This window comes from Ruditapes philippinarum, unplaced genomic scaffold (assembly GCF_026571515.1).
Source record: "Ruditapes philippinarum isolate M1 unplaced genomic scaffold, ASM2657151v2 ctg163_1_1_1_1, whole genome shotgun sequence".
Classification (NCBI taxonomy): domain Eukaryota; kingdom Metazoa; phylum Mollusca; class Bivalvia; order Venerida; family Veneridae; genus Ruditapes; species Ruditapes philippinarum.
Window position 1 is genome coordinate 406050 of NW_026861533.1, and position 20491 is coordinate 426540.

Genomic DNA, 20491 nt, shown 5'->3' on the forward strand with positions numbered 1-20491 from the left:
TTCAGGATAATGCCCCTCGTCTTACAACTTGGCATTGTCATTATAATCAAATATTCAAAAGTTTCGAAATTTCATAACGGATATCTTTCACAGATATCATTCTACTAAATAGGAAATTAAGACAAAAACATTTAAGTTAAAAAGGGGTATAAATCTAATATATAGAGGATATTTGTTTAGTTCAGTGTAAGATCGGAATATATTTCACCGAGTGAGCACCAAAAGGTATATTTCACGAGTGGCGCAGCCACGAGTGAAATATGAACCTTTGGTGTTCACAAGGTGAAATATATTTCGATATTACACTAAACTCAACAAATTTTCTTTTTATTATATGCAAAGAAACGTTTTAAAAAGACATTTAACCTAATACTGAATGAAAAGCGCGCCAAATAATAATACAACGTGACGTCATTTACGACGTCACGTCATTAAAATGGTACCTAGTTCTGTGCACGCTGGTATTTCACTGAAACAACGTAAGGGGCTTAAATTCAAAACAGTGAAATTATCAAAGTGGTAATTTCACTGTTTCAAGCAGTGAAATTACCAGTTTTTATATCACTGATATATTTCTATAAACCACCGAAAAGCATGTAATAAATTGCTTTAATAGGAATAACCCCCTTGTCCAACAACTGCGCCTTATCAAGATTAACAATGTTTCCAAGTTAAGTAACTTTGGTTTTGTTGATACCTTCTATAGTTTTTCAATCATTGTACTTAATAGACAATGTAACAGTTCCATCATTTTGTGAGTTTTCAGGCTGATGGAATAAAAACCAAGAATGTGTCCCTTTTTGCCATTTTTCAGGGGGCACCCCAATAGAAAGCTAGTCAGAGAGGGAATACTATCTCCCTAATTGTAATATCATATTAGCCCAGATATTGTGCTATTTATGTATGAGCAATATCTAGAACAACATATCAGAATCAAGCTTTCGCAGGTCAATATATTTTGATTCCTCTCTGTCACACGGTATAGCAAGTCATCCGAAATCAACAATACTAACCTTTAGCCATTTAAAATGATATAAAAATACATATCTAAAATAACAAAAAACTTACCATATCTGTATATAACAAGCTCCAATTGCCAACCAATTCTCTCTATGTTGTCGTAGAAATTTGGATAATATACATTTATTATAAGTTTTTAGATAATATAAATTGTTTCTATATCTATTATTGTTATAAAATGATACGCTGCAAACGATCACATGATCACGTGATCAGTAGTTACACAAAGTGGGAAAATATGTCAAAAGAAAACAGTATCCGTCCGCATAAAATCTGTATCCTTCCGTGATTTACTGAAAAAGTTCAAGATTCGGCTCATTCCGTCTTTCTTTAAAAATAAGCCACTTCAAAATAAATAGTTGACAAATGCGCTGTAGATCTATCTCTGCTCTGGCACGTGATCCGGAGTGAAAACTAGGATGCCCGGGGTCGTACCCTTAAGTACCAGAAAGGGCTGATGGACACTAATGAATTAAGCCTATAATACATACATACGCTCAACTAATGACATGTAAAATGTTGTTTGCTAATGAAGGAATTTATCACAAGAATTCGAACAATGTTCCAGTGGATAAAATTTCCAACAACTGTTCATATATCACAAATTGAACAGCACAGAATAGCTAGATTAAAAGGCACATTTTATAACAAACAAATGCTTTATCACTTTTAGGATACAAATAAAATAACAATAAAATAAAATCACCTTGGTTGCCTCCTCCAGCTTCCATATAATACGGCATAAAATACAGATTTTTGGGACACACAGTATATCAATTCCATTAAAAAGCATGTTGTAATTAAATATTTTCTATGGATCTAATACCTGTACTGTATTCTACCTTCTATATAAATAATATTTTGTTTCTAGAAATGAACATTATGCTGTTTGTAAATTAAACATCACAGTGTTTTTTTTGTAAATGGCATTATTGATAATTATATTTATGTTATGGACACTTTTACTTTTCGCCACATGATAATTATAATAATAATAATGCATGCATGTGAATTTCGTGATTTCGTGCAAAAACCTCCGGTATTCTTGTTTTTACAAAGTTACATTTGAACGGTTTTGTAACCATTCTAGCGTTGTACCAGCAAAAACGCTTTTAGGTTTGCGTACTGTCGCAGTGCCTATACTGAAACCTGCAACCCCACTCAATTCATCCCCATCGCATCCCTAAAGACTTTTTTATTTTTTCGACTCCTGGATACAGCACTGGCAACGAGCATCGATAAATGGGGCCAAGGTTTTGGTAGTTCTGAGTCCAAATTATGTTAATAAGGGATCGACCCAGTATTAAACGGGAAATATATTAAATGGTAGAGGCTGATTTGGATTAGAATCGAAATAACATCGGCCTGAGAGGTGTATATCGGCTATTTAACACCGGTTTGGAGTTTTGATGCGTAGGAATTGACCACAAAACGAAGGCCGTAGGCCTGAGTGGTTAATTTTTTCGCATCAAAACGACAAAACCGGTGTTAAATAGCCGATATACACCTCTCAGGCCGATGTTATTTCGATTCTATCACGATAAAATAAGGAAGATCACTAATGTTATTTTTTCAAGCGGAAATAACCTCCGGTGCCGATTTTCGTATAACGCTGTTCGATTTTCGCACCCTACTGTTGCAAAGATATAGAAATTATTAAACAAAATAAATAATGAGAAAAAACGTTATTTTATCAAGTTTTCAACAATAAAAACTTACGTCGTATTGTGTTTACATCAGTGCCCCATTTATCATTCTTGTATGTATGAAATAACGTCAGCTTGTTTATGAATGAGTTGTTTACTTACGATGACGTCATTACGCTGCTTACGGATTGGCGCCGTTTTGTCAAAATATTTATTAACTGATATGGATCAAATATGTGGCGTTAGTTTATGTGAGATATTATTTCGGTATTGTATGAAAAGAAAACGTTATAAGAACTGAAAATATTAATAAAAATGAATGCTTTTTATTGTTGCTTTAAAAGGTTTTGTAAACTATATAATCGAGGGTGAAAACATAAAAGCCGCATATACAAGTAGTCCCTAACCAGTGTTTATTGGCAGTTTAACACCGGTTTTTTCCTTCTTTGTCTATAGTGACAAAATCACTTGGAGTGATAGAATGTAAAATTACATCTTCATAAATGACTATACTTACGACATACATACAAAAACCCTTGTACTGGTCAGATATTATAAATGCCCTTTGTGGAGGTCACGATGAACATGTCAAAGAATTCCAATCTAATTGCATGAAACATAATACAATATCACAATATAAAGATATATGTTTTTCTGCTACACAACATATGTAACAGGCATTTTCTGAAAGAAGGTATTTTGTAAAACCCTTAAAAAAGTTAAAGCATTTTGTAAAAAAAATTATCGGTGTTTTATTTTCAAGTATTTTGTAAAATGCCTGAATGCATTTATGTAAAAGATAACACAGAGCATTATCTCGTTGAAATTTTAATGAATTGTGTTTAGAAACTATTTACTACATAAAAGCAACAAATTTTTATAAACTTCTATGAAATGCATCCATAATGCATGCATAATGCTCTTTTTAAAAGTACACAAATTTTAGGTTAAATTATCTACAGTGTTCATAGTGTAAATAATAATCAACAGTATTTACAGTTTGTGTGTACCTCTGTAATACAGTTAATTTATTTTTCATGCTATATTCGGATGGCACCTATTGTAGCATAGCTGTCCAAACTTTCCATACAACAAAGATTTGCGTTACATCTAGATTTTGTTTGTGTTGCCACCGCATTTACCAGAACCTTGCCCATCAAAATGGACTAACCTGCCCGTCTTTACTAAATTTGGATTTCCATATTCACATTTGATCACGTCAAGAATTTGCTGGTTGTAAAGGACGGCGCAAAAGATCGGAACTTATACTGCAGTCCAGCTGCCAATGCCCTGACTAAAACCGAGAGAAGTGGCCTTACAGAGTAAGCTTTGAGTCCACGAGGATGCTGTGCTTGGATAGTGCGATAGACGGCTTCAACGGCAGGCGTTTTGCTGGCACCAACAATCCTTGTAATGGCTACCCTTTCCTATTGTCTCAGGTTACTGTACATTTAGGTGTAAGGTGACCTATTTTTGACTCAAAATTCATATCTTTAGATAATACTCGGTGGAAAACCTAGTGTTTATTTAAACATGGATTAATCAGCACATTATCAGCAAATAATCATTTTACCACAAGACGACAATGTTTAACATTATGACAATATTGTTCACTGATATACAGAAGAATATTACCTGAATGAGATCGTTGAATTTTTAATTACTTGCCAAATTGTATCAAAATTTCAAAAAGATGTACATGTATTTGACTGTAATCCTTTCAGTTACATATGTAACATAATGATTAAATTGCAAGCAATTTAGTTATTTACTTTTAAACGAAAATAGGGGTAAACATCTTCCGAAAATGAATATAATATAAGGCACTTTATTGTTATGTTTTAATTAGGGAAAATATATCAATTTTGAGTGCATTGTTGTAGAAAAATCGAAAATAACAGACGGTATAAACGTCATTTATAATAAGAAAAAATAGCGTTCCAGAAAATTGAATTTCGAGAAAATGAAATGTAACTTTAACATGTATTGATTTTTACAATTTTACGATGTAAAATGATATTTTGGTAAATCCTTAACCATCTTATGTACGTGTTCATAGCAGATATACAAACAATACTCTGTATCTTTTAAACATTATGACATGCCCATCCAAAGGCCTAGAGTGAACGAGTAGGTGAAAGTCAAAATAAGTTTTCATTTGTCATAATTTCTTTCAGTTTTATAATTGTGACATTAAATAAACGACAAATAACTCACGTGATCCAAGGAAATTTCTGTAAATATCCAATAACGTTCCATTTATAAAAAAAAGAGATGCAGTCTTTTTGTATATTCGGCATATTTGTATTATAATACTCTTAACATATTCCAATTATTTGCTGGTCAATCACCATAATAACAATCAATCTTTAGAAATATATAGTTAATTCAGCTCAACTTCGCAATGAAAAATAAGCAAAATATGTCACTTTAAAGCTTAATTATGAATTTGCTACTGTAGCAATCTTGTGTTATTGTGTTTTCAAGATAACTATTTATAAACATCTCGGAATGTATAATCTTTAAGGCGACAGTCTTTCAACAAAACTTTAAAAATGTTTGTTGATAAAATAGTCAGATGCGAACCTAAATGATCGGCGAAAAATAAAAACGTTTCAAATTACAATTATTCAAATTGTCTCACTATTTACTGCTTTAATATGATTTAACTGTTTAGAACTTGTGCTACTACATGAAAGCGACCCATCATCTGCAGCAAAATAATATATATCTGACTCAATGAAAAATGGAACATTCGGAGAGGATAAGTTGATATTAATAATAATAATAATAATAATAATAATAATAATAATAATAATAATAGTAGTAGTAGTAGTAGTAGTAGTAGTAGTAGTAGTAGTAGTAGTAGTAGTTGTAGTAGTAGTAGTAGTAGTAGTCAGAAATTATAACTACAATGTATAATAATTATAGCTTTTTTAAAAGGCCGTCACACATGAAATATACCATCGTAAACACTAATAACATATCTTTATTTTAAATGTGGCCTTCTTAACAGTGTATGAACACACACACATACGCACTCACGCACACACACGTCATCGTCATCATCATCAACAATCTATTTGTCGATGAAGATTTTATCCTTAAATAAACATAAGTTAATTGTTTTGACAAACGCTCCTTTAAGATATCAGCATTTACACACTTTTCTTTTAATTATTAAAGTATAAAAAAGAACAATTGTTTTTTTTATTTTGTATTTTATTATATTCAATATGTATAAGTATCATGTGAATAGATAGATATAGCAAGTGAAATTACACTGACGTCATACTAGTTTTTACAGACGTTCATGAACAAGTTTGGTTTATAAAATAATTTCTGAGTTAGTTAATTTCTAACATTGTGAGTTCAATTAAGAAGATACTTGTAACATTTGAATTGCCGATGTCTATTTTCTACAAGAAAGGTGGATTTGTATTAGTCGAAAACACGTTACATATCAGCTTGTAAAGAATTTCACTTTAAGTTTCATGAACATTAGGCTTTCAAAATGTTAACCTGTCGACCATCTTAGCTGACGTTCAGAAGAACCTGACATGGACCGACATTTACATGTAAAGACCATTTCTTTTAGGTCCGAGCGAAAGTTTCTTCCACTGAAGCAGTAAATCAGAAAGTTCAAACTATTGTTTAATATAAAAAGTGCTATAGACATAGAAAACAAAGCCGCTATATTATCAGGAAATAAAGCCGCTATATTGTTTAAAACATTATAAATGGCGTAAAGATGGTCAACCTTATCCGATGTTAACAGTTCAAAATAAAAATAAGCCATAAATGTAAGCGGTAGCACCGATACGCAGTGTAGAAGGGATGCGCTAATGCATAGTTTGTTGAACGTTCCTTGACGGCTTTGTCGGTTAGAACTATTAAGACGTTGTCTTGATTTTCTTATCATAAACAATTTCGCCAATATGACAGTGTTACATGATATCATAAATACCAGAGGCAGAATGCACAGAAACCAAACAATGGACACTTTTTGAATACCTGCACTGCTTCCATCAATACATGTACACAAACTGATGCCGAACACATTATCTGTAACAAAACTGCTGCAGATATATGTGTTATAATTTAGTCCTAAAAGCACAACAATGATTACAATGCAAGCTATCCATGCCCTCCGTCTGAATCCTTCCTTACGAAACCTGAATGGAAAGCATATGCTGAGCATGCGTTCTAGTGCAATGCTCACAATAACCCATGACGATAATTGTGGAGCAAAAGGTATCAGACCAGCAGAAAAACGCCCCATTATGCCACAATAACTCGTCTCGGAGATATCAAAAAAATGTGGAATGACTATTCCGATAAGAAAGCTTATGAGTGTAAGTAAATCGCTTGACGCTAGTATTTTGAAGTATGTTGAGCACGCCATCTTGCAACACTCTTTCCCTCGATTCCATACAATCAGAGACAAGACATTTCCGAAGAATCCTATTATAATTTCTACGATCATAATGATAACCGCTATGTTCCACCAAGAATTAAAGTTTGGTTCAAATTGCATTTCAGTACTATTTATAAAAGTTTCATATAGATCGTGTATACTATCATACAGCGTATCATGTACATTGTGTATATTGTCATAAAAGGTATCCCAAACGGAAGTATTTCCTTCGTTATCGTTAGTGAAAATATCCTCAAAGTCAAACGTGAAATTCATTTTTTCTCCTTTTTAATTTCTTAAAACGCATTGATAAATATAATTTTATTGCTATGAAACTTTATCCCGATGTTTTTTTTTATAGTTTCAGAATTAACATAATTTCGGCTTAAATGAGATTGTCTTGTGAAGTTTTCATCTCTTCATAGCTGTATTTCTCAAGTTAGAACTTTATGATAGCATTTTGAAGTAGATTGCTTACTTTCCTAATCTTCAGTTTGAATGAGATGCTTGATTGGGACTGGAAGCCTTAATGTATGTATGTTTTAGAAAAGTTCGCGGGATTGCCTATACATCAAGCTAAACACTGTCTCGTTTACAAGGAACATCAACACATCTGGGTTATTTGTTATATCCTTAAAGTTTGTTATTATAGATTTAAACACCTTTTAAGATTAAATTACCTGGGTTCTTTCGGTCACCGTATTTGATGTTCAAAAAATGTTCTTCTTATCACCTTTATATTTTAATTCTAAAAGAAGGTTACTTGTAATTCACTAACTGTAAACATTAGTATGGGTTATTGACACACAATAAACCTCTCTTCTGATGATTTCAAAAATAGTGTTTCAATGTCTGTCACAATTATTTTTTGCAACAATATTACCAATCACGATAGTTTAATGTGTAAGTCACAATACGAACTTCTGTTTTTGCTTCACGTAGTCTACTTGTAGGTCAGCAAGTTCATCTCGCAGGAAACTTAATAAGTATTTATTCTTTCCATAAACAACGAAATAATGTTTAACTTTAACTGATTACTCTGATTTGTAATATGCAGTTTTTTTCTTAGAACTGTGAGTAATTCATCCAAAATTTATATGACACTTTAGTTTTTTTTACTTCGACAATTGTACGGAGAGTTTTCTAGGTAGGTATCTGTGTTTATTTAACATATTTTACAGCAATACTAACATTCTTATAAAATATCAGCCGAGTGAACTTTTTGTTTTTCTGCATCAATTTATATACCCCGTATTTTAGAAAATTGTTCTCCAACAGAAAATGCCACCCTGGTAATTACATCGAATTAACATTTCCGTGAGCAAGCATCTACACTATGACTGGCATGTAATGGTTGATTTGATATTTGAAACAGTTTACTCTAATTACGAATGAAATTATACAAATTAACCTTTGTGATAAATAATAAGTAATTTTCTCTATGTTGACGTCTGACTGAACCTAACGTATGTTTGTGAAGCTAGCAGACAGGCAGAACAGCAGGAACAGCCGGAGCTCATTATCGTCTACTCCGGAACCTCCGGCTAGCCGGAATCCGGTTTCGACCGAACAGGCTGTCCAGAGATGATACGGGAAAACATGTGCAAAAGACCATTGGTTAATTCCATAATGTAGTATCAAATTACTTATTACAACGATCTCCGGCTATTCCGAAATCAAGGCTACATAAGATGAAGAAAAAAAATCCGACGACAAATTGAATAATATGTGTGACGTGCATTGTGTGTCCGTGTGTCCGCGGGTAAAGGTGTGTCCGTCGGGAATATTCTGATATCCTGCCTCCTTATGTAAACATTTTCATTCCTATTACCGCCAAGTTTACATTCATTTTACCATTGTGTTCATTTCTATAGAATTCGACCTTGAGTTGATAGAATTCACCTTAAACACAAGATTACGACCTATTTACAAATAATATTATATCCATTTAGCCATTTTTGTACCAACAATATACTTTGAAAAGAGAGGCAGTCTTTTTATATTTTCGGCAGACCCATCAACATATTCTGAACAACTGTTGGAAAATATCAAAAAAAAACTAGTCAATCTTTAGAAATATATAGTTAATTCAACTCAACTTGACAATAATGTCACTTCAAACCTAAATGATGAATTTGTTGTTGTTGTAATCTTGTATTATTGTGTTTTCAAGATAACTATTATTTATAAATATCTCGGAACAAAAAAATCGCTGCTACATTACGCTTTTATAATGTTAAAGGCGTCAGCACTATTGAGTGTTGAGAATTGAGAACCGCTAAAGCCAGCCGGTGCTAGAGGGCGTGAGGGATGTTGCACTTATTCAGTATCCCTCATGTACAGACTCGATCAAACCGAGTCTGCAATTCTCTTGTAATTTTATTGTGATTAATGCTTCCGAGGGATCAGTTTTTTTCCAGATTCTTATAAAACAGTTAGATGCGAACCTGACTGGTCGGCGAAAATAAAAACGTTTCAATTTACAATTATTCAATGTCACGATGTTTGCTTGATGAGCAAAATAGACTTTTTAAGGGTTGTGTAAAATCACTAATACTGTTGCGTGGTTTACAAGATTTTATTTACAACAAACTAAATAATACTAAATACTTAGAGATTATATGTAAGATATGAATAGAATATTTGATATAATAATAGATATTTCACAAAAGAAATAATAATGATGATTATAAGAAAGAAAAAAACCAATGTTTATGTAATCCGTTAATTAGAACTATATAAGGTTATTGTATATGTTTTCGTGGTAATGTTAGTCTTAGTCTTCACTGTTCCTTTTATCGTCCTTTCCTGTTTTTTAATTTTATATGCTTTCCTCTATATAAAAATCATCTCTCTAAAATATGAACCATGTTCCAATTTATAAACTAAAAATCGACAACTTCCGCCAAGGAAAATCTTCGGATGTAAACTTCCCAAAGGAATATAAAATGAAATACATGTACTTCGCTCCATAAATTTTCTTAATCATATACTTGAACACGAATCTAAATCTGCATCTGAACCTGAACGTGAACGTCGAGATCTACAAACGCATTAAAATATCCCTAAGTGTTTTACGTATGTATATAGATAAACATTACGTTTAAAAACACTCATTGAAAAAATAATATAAAATGCATTTGTGACAATTAACCAATAATAATCTTAACATGATTATCTTATATGTATGTAAATAATTAATGGCAATCTGCATATTACTAATGGGAAAAAGTGAACTCAATAAATAATCATTCCCACACTGTGCAACAGACTTAAAGTTATCATATGCTTAATATTATGTAAAGAACAATTTTAAAATGAGTCTTAAACAGTTGAAAAATATAACTCTAACATACCGTAGCTTTACACTATATTTGTCATAAGTGTGACCACTTTATAATTATGATATGTCAACGATGTGACTTTGAACTTTCTACAATTTAATTGTCACCGATGTAACTTCTTAATAACGTCAAAAATTGAACACTTTTCTATACACACATTATCGATTTCAACTCTCCGTCTCGTAACTTTCTGGCAAATGCACCCTTTTATCTTTCATACGCTTTATATTAATATTTCTCTCTCACAAAATTAAATATAAAATAAACATGATTCCCACACTCTGTTAAAAACAACAGATCATTAGGCTAGACGGATGATAAAGAGATCCCTTAGAGTTCCTTCGAACTAATCTGATCATAGCAAATTAACCGCTAGTTCACCATAAATTCCCCTAGAATTTGTCTGATACCTAATTGATAAAACTTGATGTTCTGGCTTGTATTATTAGAGCTTTTGTAAAAATAAAATTGAAATTGTCTTGACATTCAAATTGTCTCGCAGTTATTACTGCTTTAATATGATTTAACTGTTTAGAACTTGTGCTACTACATGAAAGCGACGCATCATCTGCAGCAAAATAATATATATCTGACTCAATGAAGAATGGAACATTCGGAGGGGACAAGATAAAATAACAGTAATATAACTACAATGTATAATAATTATAGCGTTTTTAAAGAAGGTAACACATGAAGATATACCATCGTGAAACACAAATAACATATATTTATTTTAAATGTGGCCTTCTTAACAGTATATAAATGTACACACACGCGCACGCACACACGCACGCGCGCGCGCACAAAACAATATCATTAAATAATCTATTTGTCAATGAAGATTTGATCCTTAAATAAATATAAGTTGATTGTTTTGACAAACGCCCCTTTAAGATATTAGCATTTAAACACTTTTCTTTAAATCATTATAGTATAAAAAAGAACAATTGTTTATTTTTAATTTTTTACTCGTATAAGTATCATGTGAATATATATATATACAAAAAATGAAAACAAGTGCCGGAAAAAAGTCACATATAAATAAATAAAAAACACAGTCCATGAGTTAACTTATTTAAATATATATAAATAAATAAAATAAGCAAATAATTAAATAAGTTAACTCATATATATATATAGCAAGTGAAATTGAACTGATGTCATACACGTTTTTACAAACGTTCAAAAACAATTTTGATTCATAAAATAATAAACGAGCTTTTTATTTTTGAACATTGATTTAACGACTTCAATTTAGTAGCATTTGAATTGTCGATGTCTATTTTCTACAAGAAAGTTGGATTTGTATAAGTCGCAGACACGTTACATATCAGCTTGTAAAGACGTCCACTTAACATTTCATTAACTGAACATAGGGCTTTCAAAATGTTAACTTGACGATAATCTTGGCTGACGTTCAGAAGAACCTGACTTGGACCCACATTTACATGTAAAGACCATTTCTTTTAGGTCCGAGCGAAAGTGTGTTCCACTGAAGCAGTAAATCAGAAAGTTCAAACTGTTGTTTAATATGAAAAGTGAAATAGACATAGGAAACAAAGCCGCTATATCATTTAAAACATTATATATGTCATAAAGATTGTCGACCTTATCCGTTGTAAACGGTTCGAAATAAAAAACCAAAAACGTAAGCGGTAACACCGATACACAATGGAGAAGTGATGCGCTAATGCATAGTTTATTGAACGTTCCTTGACGGCTTTGTCGGTTAGAGCTATTAAGACGTAGTCTTGCATTTCTAATCATAAACAATTTTGTCGATATGACAATGTTACATGCTGTCATAAACACCAGGGGTAGAATGCACAGAAACCAAACAATGGACACTTTTTCAATACCTGTACTGCTTTCATCAATACATATACACAAACTGACGCCAAGCACGTTATCTGTAACAAAACTGCTGCAGATATATGTATTATAATTTAGCCCTAAAAGCACAACAATTATTACAATGCAAGCTAACCATGCCCTCCGTCTGAAACCTTCCTTACGAAACCTAAATGGAAAGCATATGCTTAGCATGCGCTCTAGTGCAATGCTCACAATAACCCATGCCGATAGTTGTGGAGCAAAAGGTATCAGACCATCAGAAATACGTCCCATTATGCTACAATAACTCGTGTCAGAGATATCAAAGAAATGTGGAATGACTATTCCGATCAGGAAACTTATGAGTGTAAGTAATTCGCTTGACGCAAGTATTTTGAAGTATGTAGAGCACGCCATCTTACAGCACTCTTTCCCTCGATTCCATACAATCAGAGACAAAACATTTCCGAAGAATCCAATTACAATTTCTACGATAATAATGATTACCGCTATGTTCCACCAAGAATTAAAGTTTTGTTCAAATTTCATTTCAGTACTATTCATAACGGTTTCATATAGCGCATCTTGTATACTATCATATAGCGCATCTTGTATATTGTCATAAAAGGTGTCCCAAACGGAAGTGTTTCCTTCGTTATCGTTTGTGAAAATATCCTCAAAATCAAAATCAAACGTGAAATTCATTTTTTCTCCTTTTGTAAGTTTTAACAACACATTGAGAAATATAATTTTATTGCTAAGAAACTTTATCCCGACGTTTTATTTATAGTTTCAGAATAAACATATTTTCGGCTTAAATGAAATTGCTTTGTAAAATTTTCATGTCTTCAAAGCTGTATTTCACAAGTTAGAATCTTATGATAGCACTTGCAGTTGTTTTCTTTCTTAATCTTCAGTTTGAATGAGATGCTTGATTGGGACGGGAAGCTGTCTGTATGCTTTTTTTTTATAAATGCTCGCGGGATGGCCTATGGAACACGCAAAATACTTCTCGTTTACAAGAAACGTCAAGACATCTGGGTTATTTGTTATATCCTTCAAGTTTGTTATAGATTTAAACACCTTATAACAATAAAGTGCCTCAGTTGTTTCGAACACCGTATTTGATGTTTAAAAAATGCTCTTCTAACCACCTTTATATTTCGATTCTAAAAGAAGGTTACTTGTAATTTAGTGACTGTAAACATTAGCATGGATTATTGACACAATAAACCTCTCTTCTGATGATTTTAGAAATAGTATTTCAATGTTTGTTTGTCACATTTTTTGCCACAATAATGCCAATCATGAGAGTTTAATGTGTAAGTCACAACACGAACTTTCGTTTTTGTATCACGTAGACTACTTGTAGGTCAGCAAGCTCATCTCGCGTCTGTTTAGGTGATGTTCTTGATCGAAGGAAACTTAATAAGTTGTTCATATATTTATTCTTTCCAGAAACTACGAAATAATGTTTAACTGATTACTCTGATTTGTAATATGCAGTTTTTCCTTAGAACTGTGAATAATTCATCCAAAACTTGTATAACATATTAGCTTTTGTTACTTCAACAAGTGTACGGAGAGTTTTCATTCATGCTCGATGATATATTATAAAATTTAACCGGAACAATCAAGGCGTAAAAAATAACGTCTTCAATGTTTACATATATATAATCCGAGTGGATTTGAGAACTAGCGTTTGTACATTTTTTTTCCATCAATTTATATACCCCGTATTTTCGAAAATTGTTCCAACAGGAAATGTCACCCAAGAAATTTCATCAAATTAACATTTCCGTGAACCAGCATTCACACTATGACTAGCGTGTAATGACTGATTTAACATTTGAAACAACTTACTCTAATTACGAATGAAATTATACAAATTAACCTTTATTATAAATTATATGTATTTTTTTCTATTTTTTTCCTTCTGAATAAACCAATCGACTATCAAAAAATTACTATTAAGGTCATCAAAATTTGATATAATGAGTTGCATGTTCAAAAGGAATTTTTTTTTATCTTGATATGTCTACATTTTACGTTTTATTATTAACATTGCAAGGCCTTTTACATATTCAATAAAATGCTGGATGGGCTGATGAAAGAACTTTGTTATTTATTTAGAGCTTATAACCCGACTTCATGTACCATCAACGTTTTTCTGGATAAGCAAGGGGTTAAAAAATGGTCAAACAATTAAAGATTTTTTTCGAGATTTTAATATTGTATATAAAATACATGAGTATGGCTACAATTCATCTGTTTATCTGCTTTAGTTTTCCAGAAAGGAACAAGAACAAAATACATTGTGAAAAAGTAAGCCAAAAATGGCAAGGGTATAAAATAGTGAAGTAACCAAAAGGAAGCAATTGACACATAATCAACGGCACTTACATTCCATGTTAATTACAAAAAAGGACTAAATATGCAAAATAGCCCTCACTGTAACGCAGTAGAAATATAAATATAATTACTGAAAAATCAATGTTAATTATTACTTCAAGCTTGAATCTTTTACTGTTCCTAAAATCTTATTACATTGTACAATTTTCTCATACTTGATTTTATTGAAATATTTTTGCTCATCTGGAGGCATGCAGCTTAAAGTACGAGTGTATATGAGCCGCGTCACGAGAAAACTAACAAAGTGCGTTTGAGACCAGCATGGATCCAGACAAGCCTACGCGTCCGCGCAGTCTGATCTGGATCCATGCTGTTCGCTTACAAACTCTATTACAAATAGAGAAACTGATAGCGAACAGCATGGATCCTGATCAGACTGCGCGGACGCGCAGGCTGGTCTTGATCAATGCTGGTCGCAAACGAACTATGTTGGTTTTGTCATATATTCATATATAGTATATTGTCACTAGGGAGATTTCGTCAATTCAGAATTCTGTAATCGTTATGATCGCGGTGGAATCTATCCATGACAGCAACAGAAGTTAGGACCACAGAAAGTTCCACCACAGCTGTTGTATCGGTACAGATACAGTCCCCTTTCGCCATCTTGGTTCCTTTTTAAAATGGGAGATCCCCTGTATACATGAAGCGCGTTGAAGCATGTCGTTCTGAAATTCAAAATAAATACAATTTTACTGCTAACGATAAACAAGTATTTTTGTGATAAATCAGCCCGTATTAAGAATGATAAACCGGATTATAATGATAAACGAGCCGGTACTGATAAACAGCCATTAATGACAAAGATGGTAATGATAAAAAAGCAGGCCGGTAAAGATAAACACGCAGGTAAATATAAACCAGCGGGTTATGAAACAACTTGACTGTTATGATAAACAAACATATATCTTGTGCGTGCAGTTTCAGCATTTCAATTATTGGATATAAAAAAAAACACGGAAAAAACAAACACCAATGCATGTGTTCTTTTGAGTGTCACCCTTTCTTTTTGATCTTTGGTTTAATATGTTTCTATATAATTCTTCCTCGGTCATTCTTACCAATGGCTATCGCAATCTTATGCATTTAAGTGACGTATAAAAAGTTGATATTTTAGGTGCTTAATTTCCACTTTTTGTGTGGCACTATAAGAACAGTTGATAACTCGTTGTTTCGTTTTGTGGCAATAATCTTTAAAAAACTATCTTGTAGAAATGTAAATATATAACACAACAACGATTTAAATGCATTGTGTCAGAATTAGACTTATTATTTGCTAATCTTGAAAAAAATAGGTTTAAATAAATTAATACTTACTTGACACGTTTACATGTGTCTGCACACGATACTGCTAGACTCGAGCACGTTCTTCTAACTGCGTAAACGTGGTTGCTTCCACCAGGGAGGAGAGCTGTACACGTGGCTACTGCAATTTGATCTGCGAAATCATAGGTCACCCCGAAATTATCATCTGGTCCAGCAGTTTTGATACATCCTGAAGAATGATGGTTTGATTAATATTTATGTCTGTAAAGACAATTACAAACGCGATATGACTGAATTTTTTAACATGTTTTTATCTGGATTGTTAAGCAAGATATAATGTTAATCACGATCAAGTCCGCTTCCTGAAATTAGCTAGTTATAGTGCCATTTTAGAATACATGATCGTGACATGTGTATGGTTCGATTCCACAATCCCTGAGTCAAGAGGCAGACGCCATAACCACTAAAATACAGATAAACGGATTTCCTAAAGAACGTCCAAAACGGAAAAACTAAAATAAAATGCTGGCGACTCGGGTTGATCGAGCCTACTCAAGGATGGTAGTGGTAATTGCAAGCTACCGTCCACGCCCATAGAACGTGCACTAATTAACAATCAACTATCTGATTATAGACGATTGCTTTTGGTGTTTTCTGAGCTAATTAAATAGAATTTATGTCTACAGTTTTAAAGAATGTACGGAACGGTGTTCGGTCATCATTTATCTAAGATGCGAGTCACAAGATGGGAACAAACCTGCAAACTGGACGGCATTGCACGGTCGCTCTTCAACCTCTCTCTCAGCTGAAGTCATGGATGAGTGAGAAATGGATTGTCTTGATCTGGTTTGTACACGTCCTCCATGCTTCCACGAACAGTTTAGAAAGCAGTCGCTCCATGGACTCCAGTCCCCCCAAAACGGCAACAGAGAAACTTTAATAAGGAGAACAAAATAACGTTTCCAAGATCATAATATTTTTATTCTCATCAAATGCACAAGTCCAAAGGAAGGAAATCAACATGCAGTACATACACATTACAAAATAGAAATCGACTTAAATGGAAACACGCGTATATTTTAAAGTATAAAAGGCGACAAAATAAAACATTAATCAGAAGGATAACAAAAAAAATTAGGAGGTAAGAGAGACAAGAAAAAATTTCAAACAGAAAAACTGTACAAGATAGTGATAAGGGTCAACCAAGAAATTATTATCAACAGCAACGAGGAACTTATACTTAGTGTAAACCTACAAAAAAGAACTGTCCAAAATAACTTTTAGTTTAATATTCCTACAAATTGTTGAATAGTTCCCCCACAGAGTACAATAAAATATAATACCAATATTTCTAATTATAAATACTAAGATAAGTTTAATCAAATACTGTTATGACCAAAATACTTACACATGAAGACTTTACGTAAAGATTTTAAATGGTTGCATTTACTTGTTGCACCAACACAGTATAGGTCATATGGCGACTTTCCAAGCTTGAGTGGTGGAGTAAGACCTCAGGTGCCCTTCTGTACATTATTTCAGACACAAACTGGCACCTGAATAGAACCACCGACGTTTCGTTAGCTAGCTGAATAACTCTCTAATGTGAAAAATTCGAAGACGCTGGAGGGGTTAGAGGCAAGATGTTTGAAGTCAACGAACTTAACCACTCGACCACAGACTCACGTAAAGAAATGCTCACGAATTTAGATCAACATTAACCTTTATTGTTATAAGTACCATCTACAGTGTTCAACACTAAAAATGTTCCAGCAAAAAAACCCAGAAAATCTAGATTTTAATGCAAATACTGACTCATTCTAGAAATTACATGGTATCCGGTGAATCAGATATAATGATTTCACATGTACACAACAAATGTTGTTACCTCTCAGTTTCTCCTCCAGCTTGTCAATCAGACTTTGCTGACCTTTCAGTGCCGTATGTAGTGATTTTTGACTTTCCTCTAGAGTCACCAGTTTCTCGATCAACTGTAACAAATCAAGAGCTAAGATGAATTGATCTTAAGAATGTTTGAAATAAACAGTCATCAAACCCAAAACTAGACCTAATAAAGTGAAAAATGTCCGTTTTGGTTGTAGCACTTCTAGTTCCAGATTTCAAAATCAATTGTATAAAAAAATAAACATTTTCAAGATCTGGATAGATGTGAAATAAATTTAAAAAACACACATACGTTTCGTAATATATAGTGAAAATTTGCTATTGTTTTCTCGTTGTCAAGATGAATTGAATTAGTAATATATTTGAGCCGTGTCACGACAAAACCAACATAATGCGTTTGCGACCAGCATGGATCCAGACCAGCCTGCGCATCCGCGCAGTCTGATCAGGATCCATGCTGTTCGCTATCAGTTTCTCTACTTGTAATAGAGTTTGTAAGCGAACAGCATGGATCCTGATCAGACTGCGCGGATGCGCATGCTGGTCTGGATCCATGCTGGTCGCAAACCCATTATGTTGGTTTTGTCATGACACGGCTCATTTCAAGAGATTGACTATCAATATGGTGATTGACCAATAATTTATCTTTAAAAATGTGATGGATAAAATATAAAAACTGTCTTAAATAAAACAAGACTGACCAACTATTTTTAATAACCGATTTGATATTTATAGAAATGTCCATAGTGCACATAGATTGTTGATTATTTTTTGCATACTAAAATATGAAATTACACACAATTATGGCAAAATATGTTTGGTTATTTTGACTTTTACCAGTGCATTCACCATTTACACTCGGATGGGCATAATGTCGCGTTAAGAGATAATCAACAATTTCCTGTAAAAATGTAACAACATTTCGATATTAACAATTTACAGATTACATTTACATATTACATCAAACTTTAAGTGCCAATTTAGAGGTGACTTTCTATCCTGATCCTGTTTTTTCATTTATCAAATTCAAAAAAAAAGAAGAATTGTTTACCTTGTAATTTTTATCGCATTCGGAGTTACATCTTGGTTCCTGGCTAGTATTGTCATTTTCAAGTACAGACTGACCATGGACCATTGAGACCAGCAATACGACTACCAGAAACTTCATCGGCATGTTTAATATTATGTTTCTGGAAAATGCCTACAAATTCAACCACTGTCACGAAACTAGTGTCAGGATCTTATGGCTTACAAATAATTTTTGTATGTATAGATAAGTGGTCAAATCGGAAATGATAAAGTTTATTACACTGGATGTTTTGCATTATCAAGTTTTAATTGGTTATATCTTTCCTGTATGAACACTTTAAGTGTTCGTGTTACTTCAATTTTGATAGATAAAAGTTGTATTCGATGAAGGGGGAAATGATGTAGATCATATCACATCCGTAGATACAATTATATTGTGTTTTAAGTGTATCATAGGTCTTATTCATCTGTATTGTTTGAATTAATTAATTAATTTAATTGATTAATTGATTGACTGATTGATTGATGATTGATTGATTGGTTATTTAATAATAAATTTATTAATTAATTAAAAAAAAACTTACATTAATTTATGAAAATTACCTATATTAATTCCACATATGTATTTCTTGGTAAGAATTGCAGAACTTATTTAAACGACTTCTTTTTCTTCTTTTTTCTTTTTCAAAAGGTGTCTTTTTCACAGAACGTCTGAATGATGTTTGTTATTGTCTTCCTTTCCTGTCTATGTGTTTTCTTCTGTCTCCATTGGTTTACTCTACTCCTTGCCGATGCACCAGCGTGTGTCATTTAGTTGGATATTCTGCAATACGTGAATGCTTTTTCTATTTATCAGGGTCAATTTAAGGAGTGTGCATAGACAGAAGCATTTCGCAGAGCGAAAATACGAAAAACACGATAATACGACAGTCACTATACGAGAATGCCTGGCACCCCGTGGAGCGAAAATACAACATGGCACAAATCAACCGCCACAGCGTTTAGAAATAAGAAATTTCAAGATTTATTTAAATAAAAAAAAAACATAATCCATCAAAAAAAAGCATCATATTTAGTTTAGAATTTCTAAGCGTTCAAAAGTTTGAGTACTTTATATTACAAAACAAATTGTATTTTTATATTCAGTATATATTCATTTACATACACATGTTCCATTACAATTAAGCAACATGATTTAGGAGAACGTACATGGCTTTCGTAAAACTCTTGTTAATTTTGATATCAACAAGGTATGTCTTTCAGTAAGTTTTTCAATGTGTTCATTAAAGTAACAACAGCGTGTTTCTTGAAGTTACAACAACGTTCTTCTTTTAGAAACGATAACGTATTTATTAAGTAAAAACATTAGAACAACGTATCAATTGAAGTAACAACATCGATTGCCGTAAAGGATCTAAGTTTTTCTTTTATTACAGCACCGTATTTTTTAGTAACGACAGCGTACTTCTTTAGCAACAGTAATGCATTCCTCTTTTTTAAAAACAACGTCGTATTTCTTATTTGTCGACAATGTATTTCTCTTCGTAACGATAACGTATATTTTCGTCTAAGCGACACAGCATTCTTTTAATAACAACAACGTATTTCGTTTAGTAACG

The 20491-nt window shown here is 32.7% G+C and overlaps 1 protein-coding gene across 1 annotated transcript; it reads right to left on the minus strand.

Moving 5' to 3' along the window:
* Positions 1-14470: 14470 nt before the first annotated feature.
* On the minus strand, positions 14471-19082 carry LOC132715966 (uncharacterized). The gene is made up of 5 exons (XM_060699079.1): positions 18895-19082; positions 17827-17929; positions 16696-16872; positions 15990-16167; positions 14471-15340 (listed from the first exon to the last, which is right to left on the minus strand). The coding sequence occupies exons 1-5, from the start codon at positions 19015-19017 to the stop codon at positions 15193-15195; spliced, it is 729 nt and encodes a 242-aa protein (XP_060555062.1). The 5' UTR covers positions 19018-19082; the 3' UTR covers positions 14471-15192.
* Between the last annotated feature and the right edge of the window lie 1409 nt (positions 19083-20491).